We start from the raw sequence: 24972 nt of genomic DNA, 5'->3' as shown, positions 1-24972 counted from the left end.
CACAGATTAGTATGCACACATGTGCTTCCTTGGTCCCTGTGTGCAGCCCATATCAGTATGGGACATTGGCTGAGAGGGCCTAGAAATAAGACCTTGGAACAGTGAGCACACCAAATACCCAGATTTTAGTTTTTAATACTATCGTCTAGTAAAGGAACCAGAGTTTCTTGGACAATTGGTGATTCTCAGACTGGAGCAGAAGATATACAAGATGAGTTTGGAGTATCTTGTAGTGCCAGATAGTAAGAAAGTGTCAAACAAAACAAAACAAAACAAAACAAAAATGATGGAGCCAACTGAAAGAGCTCCCAATGACCAAAGCTGGAAAAATTTAAGCAACAAAATAAAGCAGCATTGGATCATAGCCCAAAGTATAAAATAGGCACCAGTCCATACTCTGATAAATGAATGACTAAATTAATTCATTAGTGAGGGGGGAAAGGACACATCCCTCATGCAGAACATTTTCATAATTTATGTAGTTATCTTGTACTCAAGGAGGTGGAGCATAACTCAGAGTAGTTAAGTGTGAGCTGTGCACAGCGACTTTCTTCCATTGACCATAGAAAGAGAAAAGACAGTAACTTTACAGTGGGGAAACCTGACAAATACTACTTCAAGCTAGCTGAGAGAGGTAAATGTCAATAATGATAAGCCATACTGATAGTCTTTAGCCTTGGTATGAGAATGGTACTTTAACTCTGTGGTTTTCTTCCTCAAAATATATTACCCTCATCTAATCGTGAGAAAAACACCAGGTAACTCCCAATGAGGGACATTCTACAGAATACCTGACGACTAATCCTCAACGTTGTCAAGGTCATCAAAACAGGAAAGTCTGAGAAACTGTCACTACTAGGAGGAACCTAAGAAGACACGATGACTAATAATAGATGTAACTGGGTGTGGAGTACATGAGAACTCTCTGTACTGTCTTCACAATAATTCTGTTGATCTAAAATTGTTTAAAAGTTAAATTTTAAAAAAGGTAACACTGGAGATGCTAAAAGAGAAATGAGCAAATCCACAATCATAATTGAACATTTTAACACTCTTCTCTCAGTAACTGGTAGAACAAACAAATATCAGCAAGAACACACCAAATTTGAACAACATGATTAAGACACTTGTCCTGAGTGACATATCTAGAGAAGTGAACCCACCAACTGAAGAATACACATTATTTTCAAGAGTATGTGGGCTATTTTCAAAAACTGACCATATGTTGGGCCGTTAAAAAGTACCAAATTTCAAGGGCACCTGCAGGGCTCAGTCAGTTAGGCGTCCGACTTCAGCTCAGGTCATGATCTCACTGCTCGTGGGTTCAAGCCCCACATCGGGCTCTGTGCTGACAGCTCAGAGCCTGGAGCCTGCTTCAGATTCTGTGTCTCCCTCTCTCTCTGCTCCTCCCTGATTCATGCTCTATCTCTCTCTGTCTCTCAATAATGAATAAATGTTAAAAAAATTTTTTAAAAAGTGCCAAATTTCAAAGGATTCTTATCATATAGAGTATGTTCTCTCACAAATATTATCAAACTAGAAATTGATGACAAAGAGAAGACTAGAAAATGTCTAAATATTTAGAAATTAAACAATACATTTCTTTTTTATTTTTATTTTTATTGTTTATTTATTGTTGAGACAGAGAGACAGAGTGTGAGCAGGGGAGGGGCATAGAGAGAGGGAGACATAGAATCCGAAGCAGGCTCCAGGCTCTGAGATGTAAGCACAGAGCCTGATGCAGGGCTTGAACTCACATGCTGCGAGATCATGACCTCAGCCAAAGTTGGACTCCCAACTGACTGAGCCACCCAAGGGCCCCAACAATACATTTCTTATAACCCAGGGGTTAAAATAAAATCACAATGAAAATTAGAATATATTTTGAATTGAGTGATAAATAAAATATAATATACAAAAAACATGAAGGCAATACTCAAAAGGTGAAAACAACCCAAACATCCATCAACAAACAATGGATGGACAAAAGGTGGTATATACATACAATGGAATATTATTCAGCCTTAAAAAGGGAATGAAATTCTGATACATGCTGTAACTTGGATGAACCTTGAAAACATTATGCTAGGTGAAAGAAGCCAGACACAAAGGGGAAAATATTGTAGGATTCTACTTATTCGAGGAACTTAGAATAGGAAAATTCATAGCAACACAGAGTAGAATAGAGGTTACTAAAGAATAGGGGGAGGGGCAAATGAGAAATTATTGTTTAATGGACATAGAGTTTCTGTCTAAGATGACAACAAAGTTCTGGAAATGGATAGATGCACAACGGTTGTACACCATTGTGAATGTACTTAATGCCACTGATCTGTGCACTTAAAAAATGGCTACAATGGTGAATTTTAGGTTACGTACATTTCATAATAATAGCAATGGCAACAGCAGCAGTAATAATAACTGATGAAGGTCAGGATTTCCAGAATGCAGAGGGAGGATATATGTACATCCACTCCTCTATAAAAACAGAAAAATCCTGGAAGAACTGTCAAAATCAACTTTTCAAAAACTCTCAAAGTTAACCATAGGTGTGCAACAATCTGACGAGTGTGTTTTCAAGAAAAACTGCAGAACTTTGGCAAGAACATCAGGGTTTGTGGCACTGAAACTGTCCTGTTGATAGTTCTTGAGAGCAATGGTTCCTACACTTGTTTGATCATGAGAATGATCTGTTTTGTTAAAAAGAATGATTCTCAAGCCACTCACCTTAGAAATTCTGATTGAAGCATCAGTGAATCTGAATGTTTAACATATGTTCCACATGATTCTTATGATTAGAAAACAATGGGAAATGCCACTTTGTAAGAGGGTGAAAGACCCATTCTAGCAACATGGCCACCTGATGCCAAACTCAGTGTCGCTCCAGGGGCTTTTGAGTAGTCACTCTTTCAGTTGCTCTTTTCAGTTGAGTAATCTACAAAACCGGATGTTGTAGGGGTTTAAGTACTCTCCTTTACATTCTAGGGCAATGCTTGCTTGCCTATCTCAACCTCGGACTCCCAGGTGGCCTCACTGTTGCTCAGGAGGAGTACAAACCCAGAAAAGATGAAAACTATGATAACTCTGACAGGGCCTTGCAGAACAGTCCCGAAGTATTTGAAATGATTTTCCTTTCTGACTTGGTACTTATACAGACAAATCCCTTTATGAAAAAGCAGCAGCACATTGGACCATGCTTCTGAAGTGAAGAGGAACTGGGCCAGGCCTTACCGAAAGCCACTGGACGAATATGGAGCATTAGTTTGTTACAAAAATAATACAAGGGGAACAGAGAGCAGAAACGTTTTTATAATGAAGGAATGTATAAATGAATTTTTATAAGAAAGGAAAGGATAGCATGGTACAAAATTTTCATGAATGTATAAATTAAAAAAAGGAAATATAAAAGAAATTCAGTGCTTACCAGTAGGCTAAAATATGTCAAATTTCTAGGAATAAATGTAATCAAAGATGGGCAAGATCTCCACACAGAAAACTGTAAAACATTAGTGAGAGAAAACAAAGATGACCTAAGCAAATGGAGAGATAAACCGTGTTCTTAGATTGGAAGATTAAAAGTTGTAAAAATATCAATTCTCCGCAAATTGATTTATAGATTCTATGCAATTCCAGTAGGTGTTTTTATGGAATTTGACAAGATGATTCAAGACAAGGAAATAGCCAGGACACCCTCAAAAGAGAACAAGGTTAGAGGGATTGCTCTACAGATAACAAAATGTACTATAAAGCCTCAATAATTAAGATGGTATTATGGCATAAGGATAGACAAATAGACCGATGGAACAGAATAAAGAGCCTACAAACAGACCTCTGTATATATGGACAATCATTTATGAAAAAGGGGGCAGAGCAGTGGAGAAAGGCCATTCTAGGTAGATGGATTCCAGATGAATCAAAGATCTAAGTATGAAAAGCAAAACAATAAAGCCATTAGATGACAGAGAATACCTTGATCTTGCAGTTGGCAAAGACTTCTTAAACAGAATACAAAAAGCCCTAAACACAAAGAAGAAGTTGTATAAGTTGAACCACTTTAAAATTAAGAAGTTCTGGTAACAAAATACACCACTAAAGGAAAATGTGAGCCACAGAGAGGATGAAGATATTTTCAACTCAGTGACCGACAGAGGGCTCGTAACTATAATGTAGTATAAACATACTATAATCTAGGAGGAAAAAGACAATCCACTAGCAAAATGGGAAAGAGACTTTTAAAAATGAAATTCACAAACCATATACCATACCATATTGAGTATAACCATAATGTTACAATGTAATGTTGAGCACTATAAGCCAGATGCAGCATGTATTGTATAATTTCATTTATATGTATTTCTATATATCATTAAAAAAAAACAGCCCAAACCATAGTGTTTGGGTATGTCTGCTTAGGCGATAAAAAATATGAAGAGAAGCAAAGAAGATTCCCATAGACATTAGTAAACTGGTCCACTGACTACCTGTATTGGACCTACCCCAAACCTACTGAGAATTAATTAGTTGGATTGGGCTCAGAAATCTGCATTTTATTTTTATTTTTTCAAATATTTATTTATTTAATTTGAGGGGAAAGCAAAGAGAGAGAGAGAGAGAGAGAGAGAGAGAGAGAGAGAATCCCAAGCAGACTCCACGCTGATAGCACATAGCCCAACACAGGGCTCGAACCCATGAACCATGAGATCATGATCTAAGCCGAAATCAAAAGTCCAACGTTTAACCAAATGAGCCACCCACGTGCCCCAGATATCTGCATTTTAAAATTAACACCCTCAGGTGACTCATCTGCTGCTTTAGGTTAGGAGAAGATGTAGGGTGGGATACCAGGCCCTGTCTCAGGGATGATTAGGGCTAGTTTGTTGGCTGAATGAATGTCCAGGAGCATTTTACGACTCTCTAGGCTAACATCAATTCCACTCTACACCTACCTCACACACACATAGTTCCAGGTCCCTGGAGCTTGGAGACTCTCTTCTCCCTCTAATTAGATGCCATAAACAATGTGCTGCACTCTAGAAATTGATGACTGCCCATTCTATACAAAATAACTGCTTCCCACCAAAACCCTGCTTGCCTAAAGTATCACACGTGTTTTGAATGATAGACACAGTATCTGAAAGTTCCTGAATTACTCCTCTGCTATTAAATTCTACACTTTCCTGGGAAATCAACACGATTACTGTTGTATTCATAGCACTTGTCTTATTTTGCACCTGTTCCATTCATAGCACTTATCTTATTTTGAAAACAACTCCCCTGGGGCACCTGGGTGGCTCAGTCAGTTAAGCATCTGACTTCGGCTCAGGTCATGATCTCACAGTTTGTGAGTTTGAGCCCTGCATCAGGCTCTGTACTGACAGCTCAGAGCCTGGAGCCTGGAGCCTGCTTCGGATTCTGTGCCTCCCTCTCCCCCTCTCTCTCTGCCCCTCCCCCACTCATGCTCTCTCTTTTTCTGTCTCTCAAAACCAAATAAACATTAAAAACAAAAAAAACACTCTCTAGAGAAAGACTCACAAATCCTGTTAAAACAATTATGAACTTAATGTTTGAACTTTTCATGTAGAAAAATTGAATGTTTTACCCTTTTATGATGAAATAGAACAAACAAATCACTAAAGATAATGAGAAAGTCCAACTTGGGTTGATTTTAATGGGAGTGCAGGGTTATGGCTGGGAGTGTGGAAGGAGGAGCAGAAGCAAAAGTTTATGGAGTCAAATGAAAAGATGAGTGAAAATCCCTCTAAAACCACAGGCTGTGGCTCATCACCCACAGACTCATAACTTGTTTCTTCTACTTGCTTCAGGGTGTCATCACCTCATGGCTCTGCCTTCAGTCCCAGACTCTCCAGGACTGGTTCCCCAGAGTCTACAGATGCTAAGGGTAAGTGCGGCAGTCAGCTGCGAGCCCATTTGCCAGGGCTGCTGTCTTTGTAACTTTTAGGCTCTTGACTATGGTCCACATGGTTTCCATTTGCCTCTGAAAGACAAGGTGTCTTTCAGGGAGAAACGAATATGTTGCACCCTGGATCTGTGATTCTTAAAAATGAGCTATTCTGGGGCCAAAATGTCCTCATCCATATTAGTCCCAGAATGTCACTTCTACCAGAGTTTGGAGATCCAGGTAAGGTATTCTGAACTTGACTGGGTACATCAAAAAACTTGGAAGAGAAACCAAAGCTATAAACCACCAACGAGTAAGCTATATTTACTCATCTATAACCACCACCACCCTGTTTTAGTTATATTAGAATAACACTAGCCGCTGAAACATGGAAACCTCAAATTCCAGTTGCTTAGCATAATAAAACATTTTTTTCTTTATATATAGCCCAAGGTGGGTGTTTTGCAGGCACAGACGTTCCACATGCTCCAGGGACACAGATTCCCTTTATTTTGGGGGTTCCACCATCCCCTGGGGTGCCAGAGTTCTTTGTTTCCATTTAAAGGGTAGGGAAGGCACACCTGCTTTTTTCTCACTTCAGCCTGGAAATGACGTACGTGCCTCTCTGGGTCACATTGCAATGGGAGTAGCCACAAGGCTCCACCTAGATTCCAGAATGTTTACAAATGGGTTCCTCGGCTGGGTGGCCACTTCCTGGTAACAACTTCACAGTATAGAGGGGAACAACTAGCCTTCCTGCCACACGCACGCTGATTTTGAGGAAAAAACACAATAGGTTTTCCCATATAATTTCCATCTCTCAGGGTGCCATCTTCAAAGGTTTAATACGACTTGAAATCTCAAATTAGGACTTTTTAGCACTTTATAAAATCTTCTGGTCATTTTTCTCACTTAGTATTTAAAGGTTTAATATGCATGCATGTGTGGTGGGTGCAGGGTGGACATTATTTCCCAAATAATGGAGATAAACGTCTTTAATGGCTGCCTCGGACAATCACTATCCTGCGGGTTTTCCTATTAAAATTTGGCTTTATTGGAATAGTACATTTGAAGTGGATTTTATGTGTTCTTCTATGGTTTGTTGAGGCAAGAGGACAGGACAGCTAACCATTTGTGCTATGGTTAAAATCGGGACAGACTTTCTTTCTCTCCTTTGCAGTAATGAACACAAAATGAAAACACACTGTGTAGCTCCAAGACAAGTCTGAGCTAGGGTACGGGGAATTAAACAGCCTGATCACGTCATTCGCAGTAAGTTAAGGTGACAGTGCATCTGATCTGAGTAGTGCAGAGTCCAGTCCTATTGCATTTACACTGCTATCTCTGCCCTTCAGAATTCTGATTAACCATGCTAATTACCCATGGCCTGTGAGCGCTGGTAGCTGAGTGGTCCTGGAGCTGGATGGGTGAAAGTTCTTTTTTTTTTTTTTTAATGTTTATTTTATTTTATTTTTTTTTATTTTGAAAGAGAGAGAGAGAGAGAGAGGGAGGGAGGCAGAACGTGAACAGGCGAGAGGCAGCGAGAGAGGGAGACAGAATTCGAAGCAGACTCCAGGCGCTGAGCTGTCAGCACAGAGCTCGATGTGGGGATCGAACCCCTGAACCATAAGATCATGACCTCAGCCAAAGCTGGGTGCTCAACTGACTGAGCCACCCAGGCACCCCTCTTTTTTTTTTTTTTTTAAATGTTTATTGATTTATTTATTTTGGAGAGAGAGAGAGAGAGAAAGCAGGGGAAGGGCAGAGAGAGAGAGAGAGGGAGACACAGAATCTAAAGCAGGCTCCAGGTCTCGAGCTGTTAGCGCAGAGCCTGACTCAGGGCTTGAACCTACGAACCGTGAAATCATGACCTGAGCTGAAGTTGGATGCTTAACTGACTGAGCCACCCAGGCGCCCCTTGAAAGCAAAAGCAACAATTTCCCACTACATGATGTTTTCCTACCTCCTCTTCTGCTGTCATAGCACAATACTGGTAGGAAGAAAGGAAGAAAGGAAGAAACAACAGAAGTGTATACATTCATGACGATGACTTATTAAGTGATTTGGCCCATGTTGCCTTCTTCACTCTCCTCCAACGGTCATTTTAACTTAACTTGATGACTACTCTCTTCCTTGAGAGGTGACAGTACACCTAGGTAGAATTATTTAACTTACTCAAATAATAACTTCTTGTGTTTCTTTTCAGTTTCCATGCCCAGTTTTTGGATTATCAACCGTAATTTTGCTAGAAGCCCCTAATGATGGGAGGTAAAGCATGGAATCAAGTGACCATTGATCTATTATTGATTATCTCTTTGTAGACACATATACATTCATCTATATGCAAATAAGATGGGCTGTTCTTTTTTTTTATTTATTTTTGACAGAGAGAGAGAGACAGAGCATGAGTGGGGAGGGGCAGAGAGAGAGGGAGACACAGAATCCTCCGAGCTGTCAGCACAGAGCCCAACGCGGGGCTCGTACTCACAGACCGTGAGATCATGACCTGAGCCGAAGTTGGATGCTCTACCGACTGAGCCATGCAGGTGCCCCTATCAGATGGGCTGTTCTTAAGTGTGATTTATGATCATCATAGGAAAAATACTCTCAAATTCTTTTTCACAATTGCTTTTCAAAGATTCATTCAGTCTTTTGTTCTACCTACACTAAGGTGGTTTTTCCTTTTGCATTATTATCCATTTTTTTTCCAAGTGTTTGATTTGGTTGTGGCTTTCCCTCCTATGGTCCATCACATGCTCATCTCTCACATTCAAAGAACAAAAAAATAGCTAATAAAAATTAGAATCTCTTTTTTTCTTACTGAAGTAAAAAAAATGGTATATAATTTGTATAGAAGTTTCAGGTGCACAAGATTATAATTCGATATTTGTATACACTACAAAGTGATCAATGCTGTATGTCTAGTTATCACGCATCACCATACAATTGAGCCCCTTCACTCATTTTGCCCACCCCAATACCCCTTCCCCTCTGGTAACCCCCAAGTATCTAAGAGTTTGTTTTTGTTTTGCTTTGTCTGTTTTGTTTGTTGGATTCCACACAGAAGTGAAATTATATGGTATTTGTCTTTCTCCATCTAACTTATTTCACTTACCATCCATGTTGTCATCAATGGCAAGATATCATTCTCTTTTATGGCTGGGTAGTATTCCATTATATGAATACCACATCTTCTTTATCCTTCAATGGATAATCAATCCATGGATACTTAGGTTGTTTCCATATCTTGGCTATCATAAATAATGCTGCAGTGGACATAGGTGTGCATATATCTTTTCAAATTCATGTTCTTCACATAAACACCTAAAAGTGGAATACCTAGGATCATTTGGTAGTTCTATTTTTAATTTTTTGAGGAATATCCATACTGGTTTCCATAGTGGCTGCACCAGTTCACATTGCTACTAACAGTGCGCAAATGTTCCCTTTTCTCAACATCCTTGCCAACACTTATTATTTCTTGTCTTTTTGATGACAGCCATTCTAACAGGGTGAGGTGATGTCTCATTGTGGGTTTGATCTGCATTCCCCCGATGATTAGTGATGTTGAGCATCTTTTCATGTACATGTTCGCCATTTGTATGTTTTCTTTTAAAAATGTCTACTCAGGTCCTCCCCATTTTTTAATTGGTTTGTTTGGGACATTTGTTGTTATTGTTGAGTTGTGTGACTCCTTTATATATTTTGGATATTAACCTCTTATCAGATATATCATTGCAAATATCTTCTCCCATTCAGTAGGCTGCCTTTTTGTTTTGTTGATGGTTTTCTTCACTGTGTGGAAGCTTTTAAGTTTGATGTAGTCCCATTGGTTTATGTTTGCTTTTGTTTCTCTTGCCTTTGGAATCAGATCCAGAAAACATCACTAGGACCAGTGTCAAGGAGCTTACCATCCATGTTTTCATCTAGGAGTTTTACGGCCTTAGGTTTTGCATTCAAGTCTCTAATCCATTTTGAGTTAACTTTTGTGTCTGGCATAAGAAAGTAGTCTAGTTTAGTTTTGCTCTGTAAGGCTGGCCAGTTTTCCCAACACCATTTAGTGAAGAGTCTGTCCTTACCCCACTGTATCTTCTTGGCTCCTTTGTTGTAAACTAATTGATTATATATGTGCAAGTTTATTTCTGGGCTCAACAAATCAAAATCAAGCATTATAAAACTGCATTACAACAAACAGAAATTGTTAAACAATTTAACTGTCTCTCCATTTATACTCTGCTAAGACAGACACTAGCAAAAATTTTTTGTTAATTAAAAACCTCTCCAGCAGAAGCAATTTCTGAAGAATGTGGTGGAATGCAGCACACTAGAAGGCAGCACTCCCCAGCAAGCCCTTTCCCTTCTTTTCTTCTTTGCACCATGCCTGTGTCCCATCTAAGATGTGCCCAAGTTACCCTTGCAAAACAGTACACTGGCCTCTTTGATTCCTGCTGTTTCAGGAGATGTAATACGGACTAGGGAGGAGGTTTTATATACTATGACCACATCAAAGCCCAGATGTGCCAACATGTGTGAGATCTCCCTGGGATATTCCCTAACCGCAGATAACAAATTCCAAGTCCCAGAAGGAGCTCCTTGGAACTGTTTGTATGGTATATAGCTTCTTATAAGGATGACGATGTTTAGGAGAATATTTACAAGAATCAAATAATATTTGAAGAGGACAACATGGAGATAGTTTGTCACGTTAGTTCAAGTACTTGTGTCCATTTTTAACATCCTTCTTTTTCACTTATTCTTTTACTCCCACTTTTATTCTTCTGTGAAGACTTCTCCAAACCTCAAAAGACTTCTAAAAGCAGTAAGAATTCACCAGACTATTTCACAAGTCATGTTTTCACACGGGGAGATCTTAAAACATAAACAAGATGTTTTCACTTCTTTTTCCTGTCTCACTTGCAATAAAATCCCAATTCCTTACCAAAACCTATAAGGTCTTGCACAAACATGACCCAATCTTTCCAGTCTCATTGCATGCCTCTGCCCTTTTGTTCTTTTAGTAACTTGAAAATGCTAAGCCATTTCCTACCTCAGGACCTTTGCATATACAGCCTCTTTGTTGGAATGTGATTATCCCAGCTCTGCTGAGCTGCATCCTTCAGGTATGAATTTAAATGTTACCTCTTCAGAGAGGTCTTCCCAGGCCACCATATTTAAAATAAGTTCTTCACAATTTTTCCCTCTTAAATTCTATCTTGGTGCCTAGTTTGCTTTCTATGTGTTATTGTATTTGTTTACTTGTTATCTCTTTCCATTTCTGGAACATAAGTTCCATGAGAGCAGGGACTTGTCCATCTTGTTTGTCTCTGTATCTCTAGCATCTGAGACAGGGCTCAGCATAAACCAGATGCCCTATAATTGTGTGTTGAACAATGGTTTTTATGGACCTTCCATTGTGGACTTTCCCCCGCAACGATAGTTTCTTATTTGTAATTTGTCTTCCAAAAGGGAATTTATGAAGTACTTTTAAATATTAGAATGTAGTCTTCACGGAAGCAACCTTTCAAAGACTTGTGTTCCCAGTGGCCAGTCTGTAGAATTCTGTGTCGTGGCACATAAAATTGTAAGACTTTAAAAATTGCATAAATAAGTAGTGTATGGCCCTATTGCATGTGTACATGATTTTAGTTACATATACTCCTCCATCCCGGCCCCAGGTCTGCAATGGGCTGAAGGAGATACAGCTAAGCAAACCCCAAATCTGAAACATAGACATACAGTAGTACAAACGAGAAATGGCAAACATGATTTGGGATGAGAGGGAGAGAGGAAAGAGAGCGGAATAGCTGGTACCTGTAGGGCCTAAGGCAGGGGAACTGCCTTCCACTTCTTAGGAATGTTGATGTCTTGTGGCTTTCGAGTTTTGTCAATCTTGTTTCCATAATGTCTCAGGGATACATGCCTCTGGTACTGTTTCTGGGCCATTTCCAAAGCTTATTGGTCCTAGAGGCTGGGGCCCCAGAATGAAAGCAGAAGATGGATTAGGGCATGCCTGAACAGAGGAGGCTTTGCCCACAGGTTTTCTAGTCTATCTGAGAAAGGGGCAATAGGTTGGCCCTGGGATGGAATAAGAAAGGAGTAAATGGCAGCCAACCCAGACAACCTGCTCCCTGCCTTTCTGGAAGAGCCTCACAGCTCCCCAGTCAAGGCTCCTTCACACCCAGGCCAGCTTTTCCCGGATAGGGGTGATGAAATTATGAAATGGGGCTTAGCTAAGGCTAAGAATGAACTCTTGAGATGTTTTGGTGCAAAAAAATGATGTTTGTTAAAGTTTATTCATTTAATTTAAGAGAGAGAGAGAGAGTATGCGAGCAGGAGAGGGGCAGAGGAAGAGAGAGAGAGAGAGAATCCCAAGCAGGCTCCATGCTGTCAGTGCAGAGCCCAGTGTGGGGCTTTAACTCACAAACCATGAGATCATGCCCTGAGCTGAAATCAAGAGTCAGATGCTTAACTGACTGAGCCACCCAGGCACCCCCAAAAAGGTGGTTTTATTAAAACACAGGGACAGGACCTGTGGGCAGAAAGAGCTGCACTGCGGTTGTGAGGAGTGACTGATTATATACTTTTAAGTTTGTGGAAGGAGTGGGGATAAAGATTAAGTAAGTTTCTAAGGAATTTTGAAGCAAGGCTTTCAGGACCTTGGGGAGGGGGGGCTAGCCACTGTTAAGATAAGGTCACTTTTATTCTTTAATAAAATATAAACATTAAGACATGGAGGCAGCCATGGGTTCCTGGAGGAAGGTCACGCTCTACATGTTTCAGGTGTCAGTGAGCTGCAAGCTGAAAGCAGATTTAATTTAAGCTACATTTCTCTTGCCTTTGTTTCCCTCATCAGAGGCATCAGGGGGACCTTCCCTCTCCGAGGCATTCTCATTAGTGCAGAAATGGGGCCAACAGAAAAGAGTGTCACCTCCCCCTCAGCTACCAGGAGAAACCCTGGAATGACACCTCCCTGCACAAACAGAAACCTGGTTCTTGTCTTTCTCTTCCACACAGTCCTATGCCTGTCAGCTGAGTTGTTTCTACCCTAAGACCCCATGCTTTTCACTCCTACCATAGGCACCCACCCATCCCCCACCCCTATTGCCTGACAGGGACTGATGTTACCATTTTTCTCCCGGTACAGCCCTTCCAGGTTCATCCTGTCCAGAGGAGGAGACTCCTCAGGCTTTGGTGAGACTGTCTTCATTGTCTTTTCTTAGGGCACCCTTGTTTGCCTTCCACTGTTGCCAGACGAAAGCTGCCCCTGTGGGAGAGCTGAGGACTTGGCAGGCTGCTCCCTCACCTCACCACCTAGTGCCCTCATTCCCGCCCCCTCCTCCTCTCAGTGCACAGCCTGCTGGGCCACTGGCTGCCCAGTCACGCAACGGAGGGAACAGGGTGACTTAGAACAAGCCTCACTCGCTGCAGGCTCCCCACATTCGCTCCTAGTGTGGGCGGTCAGAGCAGAGGGACCTTGTAACGATGGGATTTAGTTTGCTTTCTGGCTCATTTGTATGCTTTGCTGTGGGAAGTGCATTTCTTTTAAACTATAGAAAGACAACAATCTTACATCGATGACAGATAAATCTAGATAGCCTGATGAGCAGTTTGCCTGGGATTGATGTCCTCACCACACAACAAGTGACAGATATGCTGAGTGACTGCCAGCACACCCCAAAGAATCCCAGGATAGAACCCCCAGACTCAGGAATTACCAATGTCCCTTTCAGAAGTTGGGGATTTTATTTTGCTCTCTCTGACTATTTTGAATTAGGAACCAGTGTCATAAATGGTTAAATGAGTTTGCCAGAAAATATTCAAGTGTGAGGCAACCGTATCCAAGTTCCCTGCAGAGACTGGACACAAAGGAACACTGGCAGCCAAGCCTGTTATTAAGAAGGTCACAAGATGCCATCTGTTACCGTGTGCACTTTACTGTTCAAGCATAACATCAACTAGGAGGTAGCTGCAATAGATTGTGCCTGTGAACTTAAAAGACAGCACTCTATTGGGCGATTTTAGTGGACTTGCGTGAACAAACCGTGCTGTCTGCCTATGGGGATACACAGGGTTGTATGGGGAGAAGATTAGAAGAAAACAAAGTACTGCTTTTAGGTCTGTTCTTGGTAATGGCTCCAGTGGAATTTGGGATGATACTGGCTGGTTTTCCTAATCTTTTTCTTGCCTCATTTTAGCCATTATAAAATATTATAGTGGCACTCTTTCTTTATCTGTAATTATGAAAGTGCCTTATTCTTTAGCCACAACTTAAAAAAATTTTTTTTTAATCCCTAGAGAAATGTAACGAATTGCACAATCAGTGTTTGCTTACTCTTGCCTACATTCGTCAATTGTTAACATTTTGCCACGTTTGTTAACTGGAACTTTTTCTCTTGTTTTAAATTTTTACTTATTTATTTTGAGGGAGAGAGCATGAGTCGGGAGGGGGGGCGGGGCAGAGAGAGAGGGAGAGAGAGAGAATCCCAAGCAGGCTCGGTGCTAACAGCAGAGCCCAAGTTGGGGCTTGATCTCAGGACCGCGAGATCGTGACCAGAACTAATATCAAGAGCCGAATGCTTAACCAACTGAGCCACCCAGTGCGCCCTCTGTCTCTTTATACTGATACTTGGTATACACTTCTTTGCTAAGCTTTTGAGAATAAATTACAGATATCGTAACAGTATATCCTTAAATACTGCAGCACTTACCTGAGTAAGAATGTTCTCTTACATAACCATAATACTATTATCATATTCAAGAAACTTAATACTGATAGAATATTTTTCACCAAATATACAGACAATTACGTGCCTTATTTTTTTTTTTTAATTTTTTAAAATGTTTGTTTACTTTTAAGAGAGAGAGACAGGGGAGCAAGCAGGGGAGGGCCAGAGAAAGAGGGAGACACAGAATCTGAAGCAGGCTTCAGGCTCTGAGCTATCAGCACAGAGCCCGATGGGAGGCTTAAACCCACAAACCATGAGATCATGACCTGAGCCAAAGTTGGACGCTTAACGAGCTGAGCCACCCAGGTGCCCTCGTACACTTGCTTTCTTGATAACATGCTTTAAAAAACCAAATACCTGTAGCATCACATCAGTATTGGCACAACATTTAAGGACCTAAATGTAAAGGTAGAATTTGTTGGCTGTTACTAATATTGTTAGTTTCATCACAAAATTGCTCAGTTTGGTACAGTTCTAACATTAGGAAGAGAAACAGGGAGGTGGATACACACTAGCAGATTAGGGTAACATTAAATGTCCTTAATTAAAAGGCCAGCTGAAACTACCAATGTCAAGTTGCATTGTGGACTCACTTTGTCAACTTTGAACTCACAAAGAAAAAAATTACTAGCTAACCATGCTCCAACATATGTGGGTTTGCTGATGTTCCTCTCCACAAACAGACTAAAGAAAATGAGAGACATTTCTGAAAATGTCAGAAAAATGCTCAGAAAGATGACCACGTTTGGGTAAAAGATGGACATATAAGTAGAAATCCCTCACAGACTGTCTAGCACAAATTCTAGTGCCTGTTTTTTCCCATAATCCATCAAATACCTCAAAAATACTTTCTATAAAACTTTAATATTATAGAATCATATCATTTACTAATTACTGATTATCATATAATTCTTGAAAGAAAAGGTGACATAAAACCATTCAAAGCCTCTGGCAGTCCAGTGGGATTTATAGAAGTCTCACAGAGCTTTGAAAGGCTAAGGATTCATAGCTAATGGAATAATCAGAACTAACTGTGCAGCATAAACTTTTTATCCACCTGCTTTTACTGTAGCTGTGAAAAAGCAGGTTTTTCTTGAATTCACCTCAATAAATTGTTGGACTACGTATTGGACTTTAGCTTAAGATATCTTGTTTTTAGAAGTTTATCAGCATAAAATTGCACAAATAGCAATGAGCATTTGACAAAAACTATTCCTCTCCCTTGACTCATTCCTAATGAAGAGACCCCATATTATGCCAAGCAAGCCCCCTTTCTCTTTTAAATCAACTTTTATTTATTTTCAATCAAATTAAAATGTTCTCTTATTTTTTAAATCAAAATACACCAGAGAATGGAACATGACTAGTCATTAGGGAAATGTAAATTAAAACCAGTGAGACAGCACCTCACATCCATGAGAATGGCTATCATCACAAAGACGGACAATAACAAATGTTGGAGAGGATGTGGAAAAACCAGAATCTTCATTCATTGCTAATGGGGATGTAGAATAGTACTGCCACTGTGAAAAACACTTTGACAGGTTTTTTTTTTCAATATATGAAATGTATTGTCAAATTGGTTTCCATACAACACCCAGTGCTCATCCCAAAAGGTGCCCTCCTCAATACCCATCACCCACCCTCCCCTCCCTCCCACCCCCCATCAACCCTCAGTTTGTTCTCAGTTTTTAACAGTCTCTTATGCTTTGGCTCTCTCCCACTCTAACCTCTTTTTTTTTTTCCTTCCCCTCCCCCATGGGTTTCTGTTAAGTTTCTCAGGATCCACATAAGAGTGAAAACATATGGTATCTGTCTTTCTCTGTATGGCTTATTTCACTTAGCATCACACTCTCCAGTTCCATCCACATTGCTACAAAAGGCCATATTTCATTCTTTCTCATTGCCACATAGTATTCCATTGTGTATATAAACCACAATTTCTTTATCCATTCATCAGTTGATGGACATTTAGGCTCTTTCCATAGTTTGGCTATTGTTGAGAGTGCTGCTATAAACATTGGGTACAAGTGCCCCTATGCATCAGTACTCCTGTATCCCTTGGGTAAATTCCTAGCAGTGCTATTGCTGGGTCATAGGGTAGGTCTATTTTTAATTTTCTGAGGAACCTCCACACTGCTTTCCAGAGCGGCTGCACCAATTTGCATTCCCACCAACAGTGCAAGAGGGTTCCCGTTTCTCCACATCCTCTCCAGCATCTCTAGTCTCCTGATTTGTTCATTTTGGCCACTCTGACTGGCGTGAGGTGATATCTGAGTGTGGTTTTGATTTGTATTTCCCTGATAAGGAGCGACGTTGAACATCTTTTCATGTGCCTGTTGGCCATCCGGATGTCTTCTTTAGAGAAGTGTCTATTCATGTTTTCTGCCCATTTCTTCACTGGGTTATTTGTTTTTCGGATGTGGAGTTTGGTGAGCCCTTTATAGATTTTGGATACTAGCCCTTTGTCCGATATATCATTTGCAAATATCTTTTCCCATTCCGTTGGTTGCCTTTTAGTTTTGTTGGTTGTTTTCTTTGCTGTGCAGAAGCTTTTTATCTTCATAAGGTCCCAGTAATTCATTTTTGCTTTTAATTCCCTTGCCTTTGGGGATTTGACAGGTTTTTTAAAGTTAAACATAAACTTATCGTAGGATCTAACAATTCCACCTATAGGCATATATCCAAGAGAAATGAATACATATATCTACACAAAGACTTCGACATGAATGTTCACTGCAGCATTATCCATAATAGCCAGAATTGGAAATAAGCCTTATGTCTATCATGGCGAATGAACAACAAAATTTGGTATATTCATACAATGGAATACTGCTCATCAATAAGAAGGAACAAAGTACCAAACAGCTGCAATGTGGATGAACCTCAAAAATATTACGTTAAGTAAAAGAAGGCAGAGAGACAAAACCACCTGGCAGATGATTCTGATTTCTACGCGATGTCCAATAAAGGCAAATCTATAGGGAAAGTAGGTTAGTGGTTTTCTGGGGCTGAGGGCAGGAAAGAAGATTAGCCAAAAATGGGCATGAGAGATCTTACTGGGATAATGAAAATGCTCTAATACTATATTATGGTATTTTGATGGTTGTATAACTGAGTAAATTTACTTGGAATCACTGAACTATATACTTAAAGTGGGTCAATTTTATGATATATAAGTTATATATCTCAATAAAATTGTTAAGAAATATACCAGGCCGTTTCAGACCCTGAGAAAAATGTATACCCTTACAATTTCTGCATAGCCTTGGTTCCCTCTGATTCTAAAAGTATAAGCTGTGTATTACAGAATGTAATTTCCAGGTATGAAAATGTTTATCCCAACTTCTGGTTTCTGGTTCTGCTTGTAAGGAGCTTGGAAGATGCCTCTCTATTCTAGCAACAGGTAAAAATCTGGACAAAATTTAAAATTAACAACTCCTCTTGGATTCATAAGAGAGGTGAGGACACAGGGAAAACTGCTGACCCCAAGATTAGAGAGACAGAAAAGGGAATATAGGTAGTGACAGCTTACCAAAGCAGAGACTCACAAGGAGAAACCACCATAGGAACCAATAACGGGGTCTGAATATCCAAGCTATACTTGATGAATCGCTGGAGCTGGGAGTTAAAAAAACTCCAGGAAGACCCAGGCATAGGAAAGCACCTACTGTATTGTGAGACTTACCTTCAGGAATTTGGCCAGGCTACCACAGTAAATATCAGAGAACAATTCCCTTGTGCTTCCAGCAGGCAGAGGGGGAAGTACCATTTTGAAGTACTCCAGAGTCTATGTTCTTAACAAGGTCTGCCCTTAGGAGAAACTACTTTGCCAAAGCCTAATCTGCTCGGGTATCATTATGGTAGCCTAACTGAACTGGGGGAAAAGAAAAACCAAACTCTAGCTTACCTTAGCCTTCCATGAGGGAAAAGAGAAATACTCAACTCCAGCCCACTCTAGCCATCCTATTCCACCTAACACGGAAGGGGAAAACCCTAGAAACACTGCGAAGTTCACTGTCCAGAGGGATAGTCTCACTGAAAGACTGAGACCTAATCATAGGACTGTAGAATGCTTCCTCTCCCCCCATACCCCATCACCTCATTATTAAGGGCCTATTTACAGCAATTCTTTTCCTTGGTACATCATGTCCAGCTATCAAGAAATGTATATAAGCCAATTTGACAATAACTTATATTCATAAAAAAGAAAGAAAGAAATAGTTACAAGGCATACTAAAAGGCGCAAACATAATTTGAAGAGATAGAGTAAGCATCAGAACCAGACATGGCAGGATTTGGTATTATCAGACCAGGAATTTAAGGCAACTATGATTAATATTCTAAGGGTTCTAATGGATAAAGTAGACAGCATATAAGAACAGACAGGCAACGTAAGCAGAGAGATGCAAATCCTAAGAAAGAACCAAAAAAAGAAATGCCAGAGATCAAAAACACTGTAGAACAAATGAAAAATGAAGAATGCCTTTAATGGATTTATAAGTAGACTGGTCACAGCTGAGGAAAGAATCTCTGAGCTTAAGGTTATCTCAGTAAAAACACCTAAACTTGAAAAGCAATGAGAACAAAGACTAAAAAATAGGACAGAATAGCCAAGGACTGGAACAACTACAAAAAGTATAACATATGTTTTGGGAATACTGGAAGGAGAAGAAGGAGAGAAAGGAATAGAAGAAATGTATGAACAATAACAACTGAGAATTTCCACAGGTTAATGTCAGACACCAAACCATAGATCCAGGAATCTCAGGGAACATCAAGCAGGATAAATGTAAAACAAACAAAATACTTAAACCTAGGCATATCATTTTCAAACAACAGAAAATAAAAGATAAAGAAAAAAATCCTGAACAAAGCCAGAGGGAAAAACACCTTACCTATAGAGAAACAAGAATTGTATCCAGCTTCTCCTTAGAAACTATGGAAACGAGAAGAGAGTAGCATGAAATATTTAGTGTTCAGGGGAAAAAAAATCCACCAACCTAGAATTCTGTACCCTGTGAAATTATCCTTCAAAAGTGAAGGAGAAATGAACACTTTGTCAGACAAAGAAAAAGTGAGGGAATTTGTTGCCAATAGATCTGCTCTGCAAGAAATGTTAAAAGTTCTATACAGAGAAGGAAAAGAATAGGTCAGAAACTCAGATCTACATAGACAAGAAAAGCATTGAAGAAGGTATAGGTAAACATAAAATCAAAACTTTTATTTTTCTAATTTTTAACCTAACAACAGTTTATTCAAAATAATAATAGTAACAATGTATTCATATGTAGGCTTATGTATGTCTTCCAATAAAGGAAGCTAGAGAAAAGAAAATGTTATGAAGAAAATCATAAGGGAGAGAAAAAACATTTTATAACACTACATTGTAAAAAATCCATGTGTAGGTGGGCCTTTGCAGTCCTAACACATGCTGTTAAAGGGTCAACTGTATATGTACTTATTTATGCTTAAATACAAGAGAAGTGAATGACAACAATGCCATAAGGGAGGGGAGAGAGGAGTTAGGAATATTTTGTTATTATACGGCACCTGCACTACTTGTATAACATGTGGTATAATGTGACTTGAAATGTACTTGGAGTAGTTGTAACTACTCCAAACCCTAGGGCAACTATTTAAAAAGTAAAAAGGGAGGGAGGGAGGGAGGGAGGGAGGGAGGGAGAGAGAGAGAGAGAGAAATATAATTAAAATGTTAAGAAAGGAGAGAAAATGAAATCATATAAAATGCTCAACTGAAACCACAAAAGGCAGAGAAAGAGTAGAAGACAAATTTAGGAACAAGGAACAAGGGCAACAAATAGAAAACAGTGACAGATACGGTAGATGTTAATCCAGCCATATCAATAATCCTCCAGGTGCCTTGACACTACCCAACTTCAATACTTACAAGATAGAGTAATTAACACAATGCGGTGAAAGAAGAGACATATAGATCAGTGGAACAGAATACAGAACCCAGAAATAGACCCACATAAATACAGGCAACCTATCTTTGACAGAGGAACAAAGGCAGTGCAATGGAGAAAAGATAGTCTTTTCAACAGATTTTGTCGGAACAACTGAACATCTGCATGCAAAAAAAAAAAAAAAAAAAAAAAAAAAAAAAAAAAAAAAGATCTAGACATACACTTTACACCCTTACAAAATTTTCTCAAGATGGATCATAGACCTAAATGTAAAATGCAGAAGTGTAAAACTCCAAGAATATAGCATAGGAAAAAACCTAGATGACCTTGGTATGGCAATGACTTTTTAGATATGACATCAAAAACATGCTCCATAAAAGAAATAATAGATTAGATGACCTTTATTAAAATTAAATTTTTCTGCTCTGCAAAAGACAAGAGAATGAGAAGCCACAGATTGGGAGAAAATATTTGCAAAGATACTTTTTATAAGGAGTTGTTATTCTAAATATACAAAGAACTCTTAAAACTCAACAACAAGAAACAAACAAACAAAAAAACTGACTAAAAAATGAGCCAAAGACTTTAACAAACACCTCACTTAGAAGATATAAATATGGCAAATAATCATATGAAAAGATGCCCCACATCATATGTCATCAGGGAAATGCAAATTAGAAAACAACAATGAAATATCATTACACACATATGAGAATGGCCAAAATCTGGAACACTGACACCATCAAATGCCAGCTGGTAAAGATGTGGAGCAAACAGGCACTCTCATGCATTGCTGGTGGGAATGCAAAATGGTGCAGTCACTTTGAAAACCAGTTTGGTGGTTTCTTAGGAAACTAAACATGCTCTTACCATATGATCTAGCAATTGTGGTCCTTGGGATTTGTCCAAAGAAGTTGAAGACTTATGTCCACACAAATACTTACTTACACATAGATATTTATAGCAGCTTTATAATTGTCAAAATTGGGAAGCAAGGAAGACGTTCTTTAGTAAGTCAATGGATAAATGAACTGTGGTACATCTAGACAATGTGATACTATTCAGCACTAAAAAGAAATGAGCTGTCATGGAAAGACATAGAGGAAGCTTAAGTGCATATTACAAAGTGAAAGAAGCCAATCTGAAAAGGCTACATACTACAGGATTCCAACTACCTGACATTATGGAAAAGGCAAAACCATGGATACAGTAAAAAGATCAGAGGTTGCCAGGGGCTGGGAAGGAAGAGGAATGAATAAGCAGAACACAAAGGAATTTTAGGGCAGTGAATATAGTCTGTATGAAACTATAATGATAGACACATGCCATTATACATTTGTCCAAACCTATAGAATCTACAACACCAAGAGTGAACTGTAATGTGAACTGTGATTAGGATGTTACAATGTAGGTTCACTGACTGTAATAAATGCACCACTCTGGCAGGGGGATGTTGATAATGAGAGCTATGCATGGGGGGGGCGGGGAGGCAGGAGTATATGGGGACTCTGTGTTCTCTCAATTTTGCTGTGAACCTAAAACTGCTCTAAAAAATAAAATCTTTTTTAAATGGGAAAGGGGACATAGATAATTATTTTTTACTGGATTAAAATTTAAGAAAATTAATAAAGACTGAACACAGTCTCTACTTTAGGCTTACGTCAGGACAACCTCATAGAGAAAGCCAAAGTACATGTAAAACTGAATAATTTTGATAATATTTTAAGAATCATAGATGTATAATTTCTATGTCCCCTTAGCTATTATCAGTCTGGTTTTCTTTTTAAAATAAAATTGAAATGTGTACCATAAAAAAAATTACCTCCACCCTCAAAAGCTCCAGAATATTTACTAAACATTAACTTTTAGTCACAGTGTCATTTTACCTGACTCTTAATTTTTCCACCGGTTAAATTCTAAAGGGAAGTAAGTAATGTGTGTACAATTCATTTGCATGGTACAAATGGGAATGTAAGAGATTTTACTCTAACCCTGGGTTTAATCCTGGTTTTCCCTCTTCATTTGGATGCAGGACTATTACCTCATATGACCAGTTCTTTCAAAAATTCACATGATGTCAAGCACAGTGTGGTAAGTCCAATATTTCTCAATGACCTTGACATGGAGAGCGCTTAAACAATCGTACCCTGCATATTTCATAAAAAACTATTTATTGTTTAAAATTACTTACTCATCAAACATGTATTTATGAACGCTTATTATGTGTGTAGCTTTCTTTTAGCTGATGGGGATACAGTGATAAACAGCCAAGGTTATAAATTGTGAACTGATGATGTTGTGTCTCTTCTTTACAGTTACCAACGTTCCTCTTTCCCATGTAAGGCAATAACTATATAGATTATATTGACAGTTTAAAAACAAAAACAGCTTTTCTCTGATTGTAACCTTTCAAATAATACAGAGAAATAGAGACGGAAGTAAAAATTATCTGAAATCCTTTCCCTCCCCCCAGCGATAATTGTCATTAACATTTTAGTGAACTTCCTCAGGAATGTCTCTCTATATTTATGCATATGTAAAAATACACAAACACACACACACACACACACACACACACACACAGAATGCCTTGATGGGATCCGCTGTCCTCTGCAATCTGCTTTAATCACTGAATATTTTCATGGAAATATTCTTTCAGTATTAGCAATATTTATCATTTCAATGGATACATAATGTTCCATTGACTGGATATTTCCCAATGTAAAAATATCCTGTATTGCTAGGCATTTAGGTGTTTCAAATTGGCAACTATTGTAAATAATGCAGTGATGAGTAAATTTAAATGTAAAATTTTGCAATTGTACAATTATCTCCTCAGGGTACTTTCTCATAAGTAGAATTCTTGGATCAGGAATTGTTATGCTTATTTTAAATCTTGATATATGGCCAAATTGCCTTCCAGAAAATTGGCCTCATGCACCAGCGGTCCTCAAGAGTGCCTGTTTTCCTATATTTTCTCTAACACTGGCTTTAAAAAATAATTTTAGTATTTCCCAATTGGATAGATGAAGATATTTTACTTTCCTTTTACTTTTAATTTCCTTGATTATTAGTGAGTTTGGGCATCCTCTGCTTATTACTTATTCATAGCTTTTTTGTGCTGATAGTCAATTTTCATAATTCAAGGTAGTTATGTTTTCTAAAGTCCCTACTAACAGTGAAGTGGTCATTATGGAACTGTTGCTCCTAGGAGAAATGTAGGGCCAGGTTCCTGTGAGCCTCTGGTCACATTTCATCAACTGTAAATTTGTATTTATGTATGTTTCTGTTTAAAGCTACCTTATTTCATATGTACTGTTGATTCACTGACATTGAACTCACAGCCAACAGCTCTATAAATCACGCCTGGATGAAGTTTCCCTAACAAATGTATCTTTTCCATAAGGCACATCAAAGTCCTCTTGCACGTAGGAATGTTACACAGCACGTCAGCATGACACTGGGGGCCACTTCAAAAAGTGATACCACTCACAAAATGCATAACAATGCAGAAAACGTGGCACTAAACAGGCCACAAAAAGGACACTTGTGTAAAGTACGAGAGCTGAAACAAGAAGGCAAAGTGACCTCTGGTTTGACCTCGACTGGAAACGTGCATATCAGGTGACTCAACTTGTTAACTGCTCTGTGCATGTCCTTGAACGCTTCAAAAGTGCTGCACGTATTGGCTTTGGGGTTACAAATAAATTTTAACGAGTAGGAAAATTGGAAACTACAGAATCCATGAATAATGATGACTGACTGTATTCATTTCCTTTGCCCACTTTTCTATTAGGGTGTTCAGCTTCTTCTCATTGATTTGTATAAGCTATCTCCATATTAAGATAGTACTCTTTTGCCTATCCTACTTTATACATTTCTCCCCCAATTCTGTCTTTCGGTTTCACTGTTGGTGTCTGTTACGACAGTGGGTTTTGATAGCAGTATCAAACTGCCTTCTGAATGAGGAAGCACAACACTGGAAAAAGAATTTTATTAAATTTCTATTGTTGTGAAAGTGGCTGGCATTTATTTTTATATTTTTCACAGGCACACCAAATTCTGTGTGGTGATTTTTCTCCAGCACCTCCAAATTATGAAAAATCAGGTAAGTCCTGTCCTAACCTACCACTTTACATCATGTTCTGCCTTGATTTGAATGATGGTCTTCATCTGATATTTTCACCCCTTCCAGTGTCTGAGGTCATTCAAGGCCTTTTGCATTTCTGCTTCTTTCCTCCTGTCATGCACCGTTATTTTATTGCACCTCTCCTAACAGTAAGGATGGCAGGATGCAGAAATAAAAGGAGGGGGAAATCCCAGAGAAACATTTCCCAGCAGCACCTCTGAAAAAGACTGTACATGTGAGAAGGTTGTGGTGGTAACAGATGTTGGGTGGGGCTGGGAAACTAGTATG

General features: G+C 39.1%; 1 protein-coding gene across 1 annotated transcript in view; it reads left to right on the top strand.

Moving 5' to 3' along the window:
- CB1H4orf51 (chromosome B1 C4orf51 homolog) overlaps window positions 1-24972 on the top strand; it is a 48226-nt gene that overhangs the window by 5327 nt on the left and 17927 nt on the right. The window contains exons 3-5 of the mRNA XM_042983830.1: window positions 5823-5899; window positions 22588-22646; window positions 24606-24663. Of these exons, the coding sequence (XP_042839764.1) occupies window positions 5823-5899; window positions 22588-22646; window positions 24606-24663 (194 nt within the window). The remainder of the gene's footprint in view (window positions 1-5822; window positions 5900-22587; window positions 22647-24605; window positions 24664-24972) is intronic.

Source organism: Panthera tigris, chromosome B1 (assembly GCF_018350195.1).
Source record: "Panthera tigris isolate Pti1 chromosome B1, P.tigris_Pti1_mat1.1, whole genome shotgun sequence".
In the NCBI taxonomy this organism is placed as follows: domain Eukaryota; kingdom Metazoa; phylum Chordata; class Mammalia; order Carnivora; family Felidae; genus Panthera; species Panthera tigris.
Note: the sequence above shows the minus strand (reverse complement) of the source record. Positions and strands in the feature narration are given on the sequence as shown.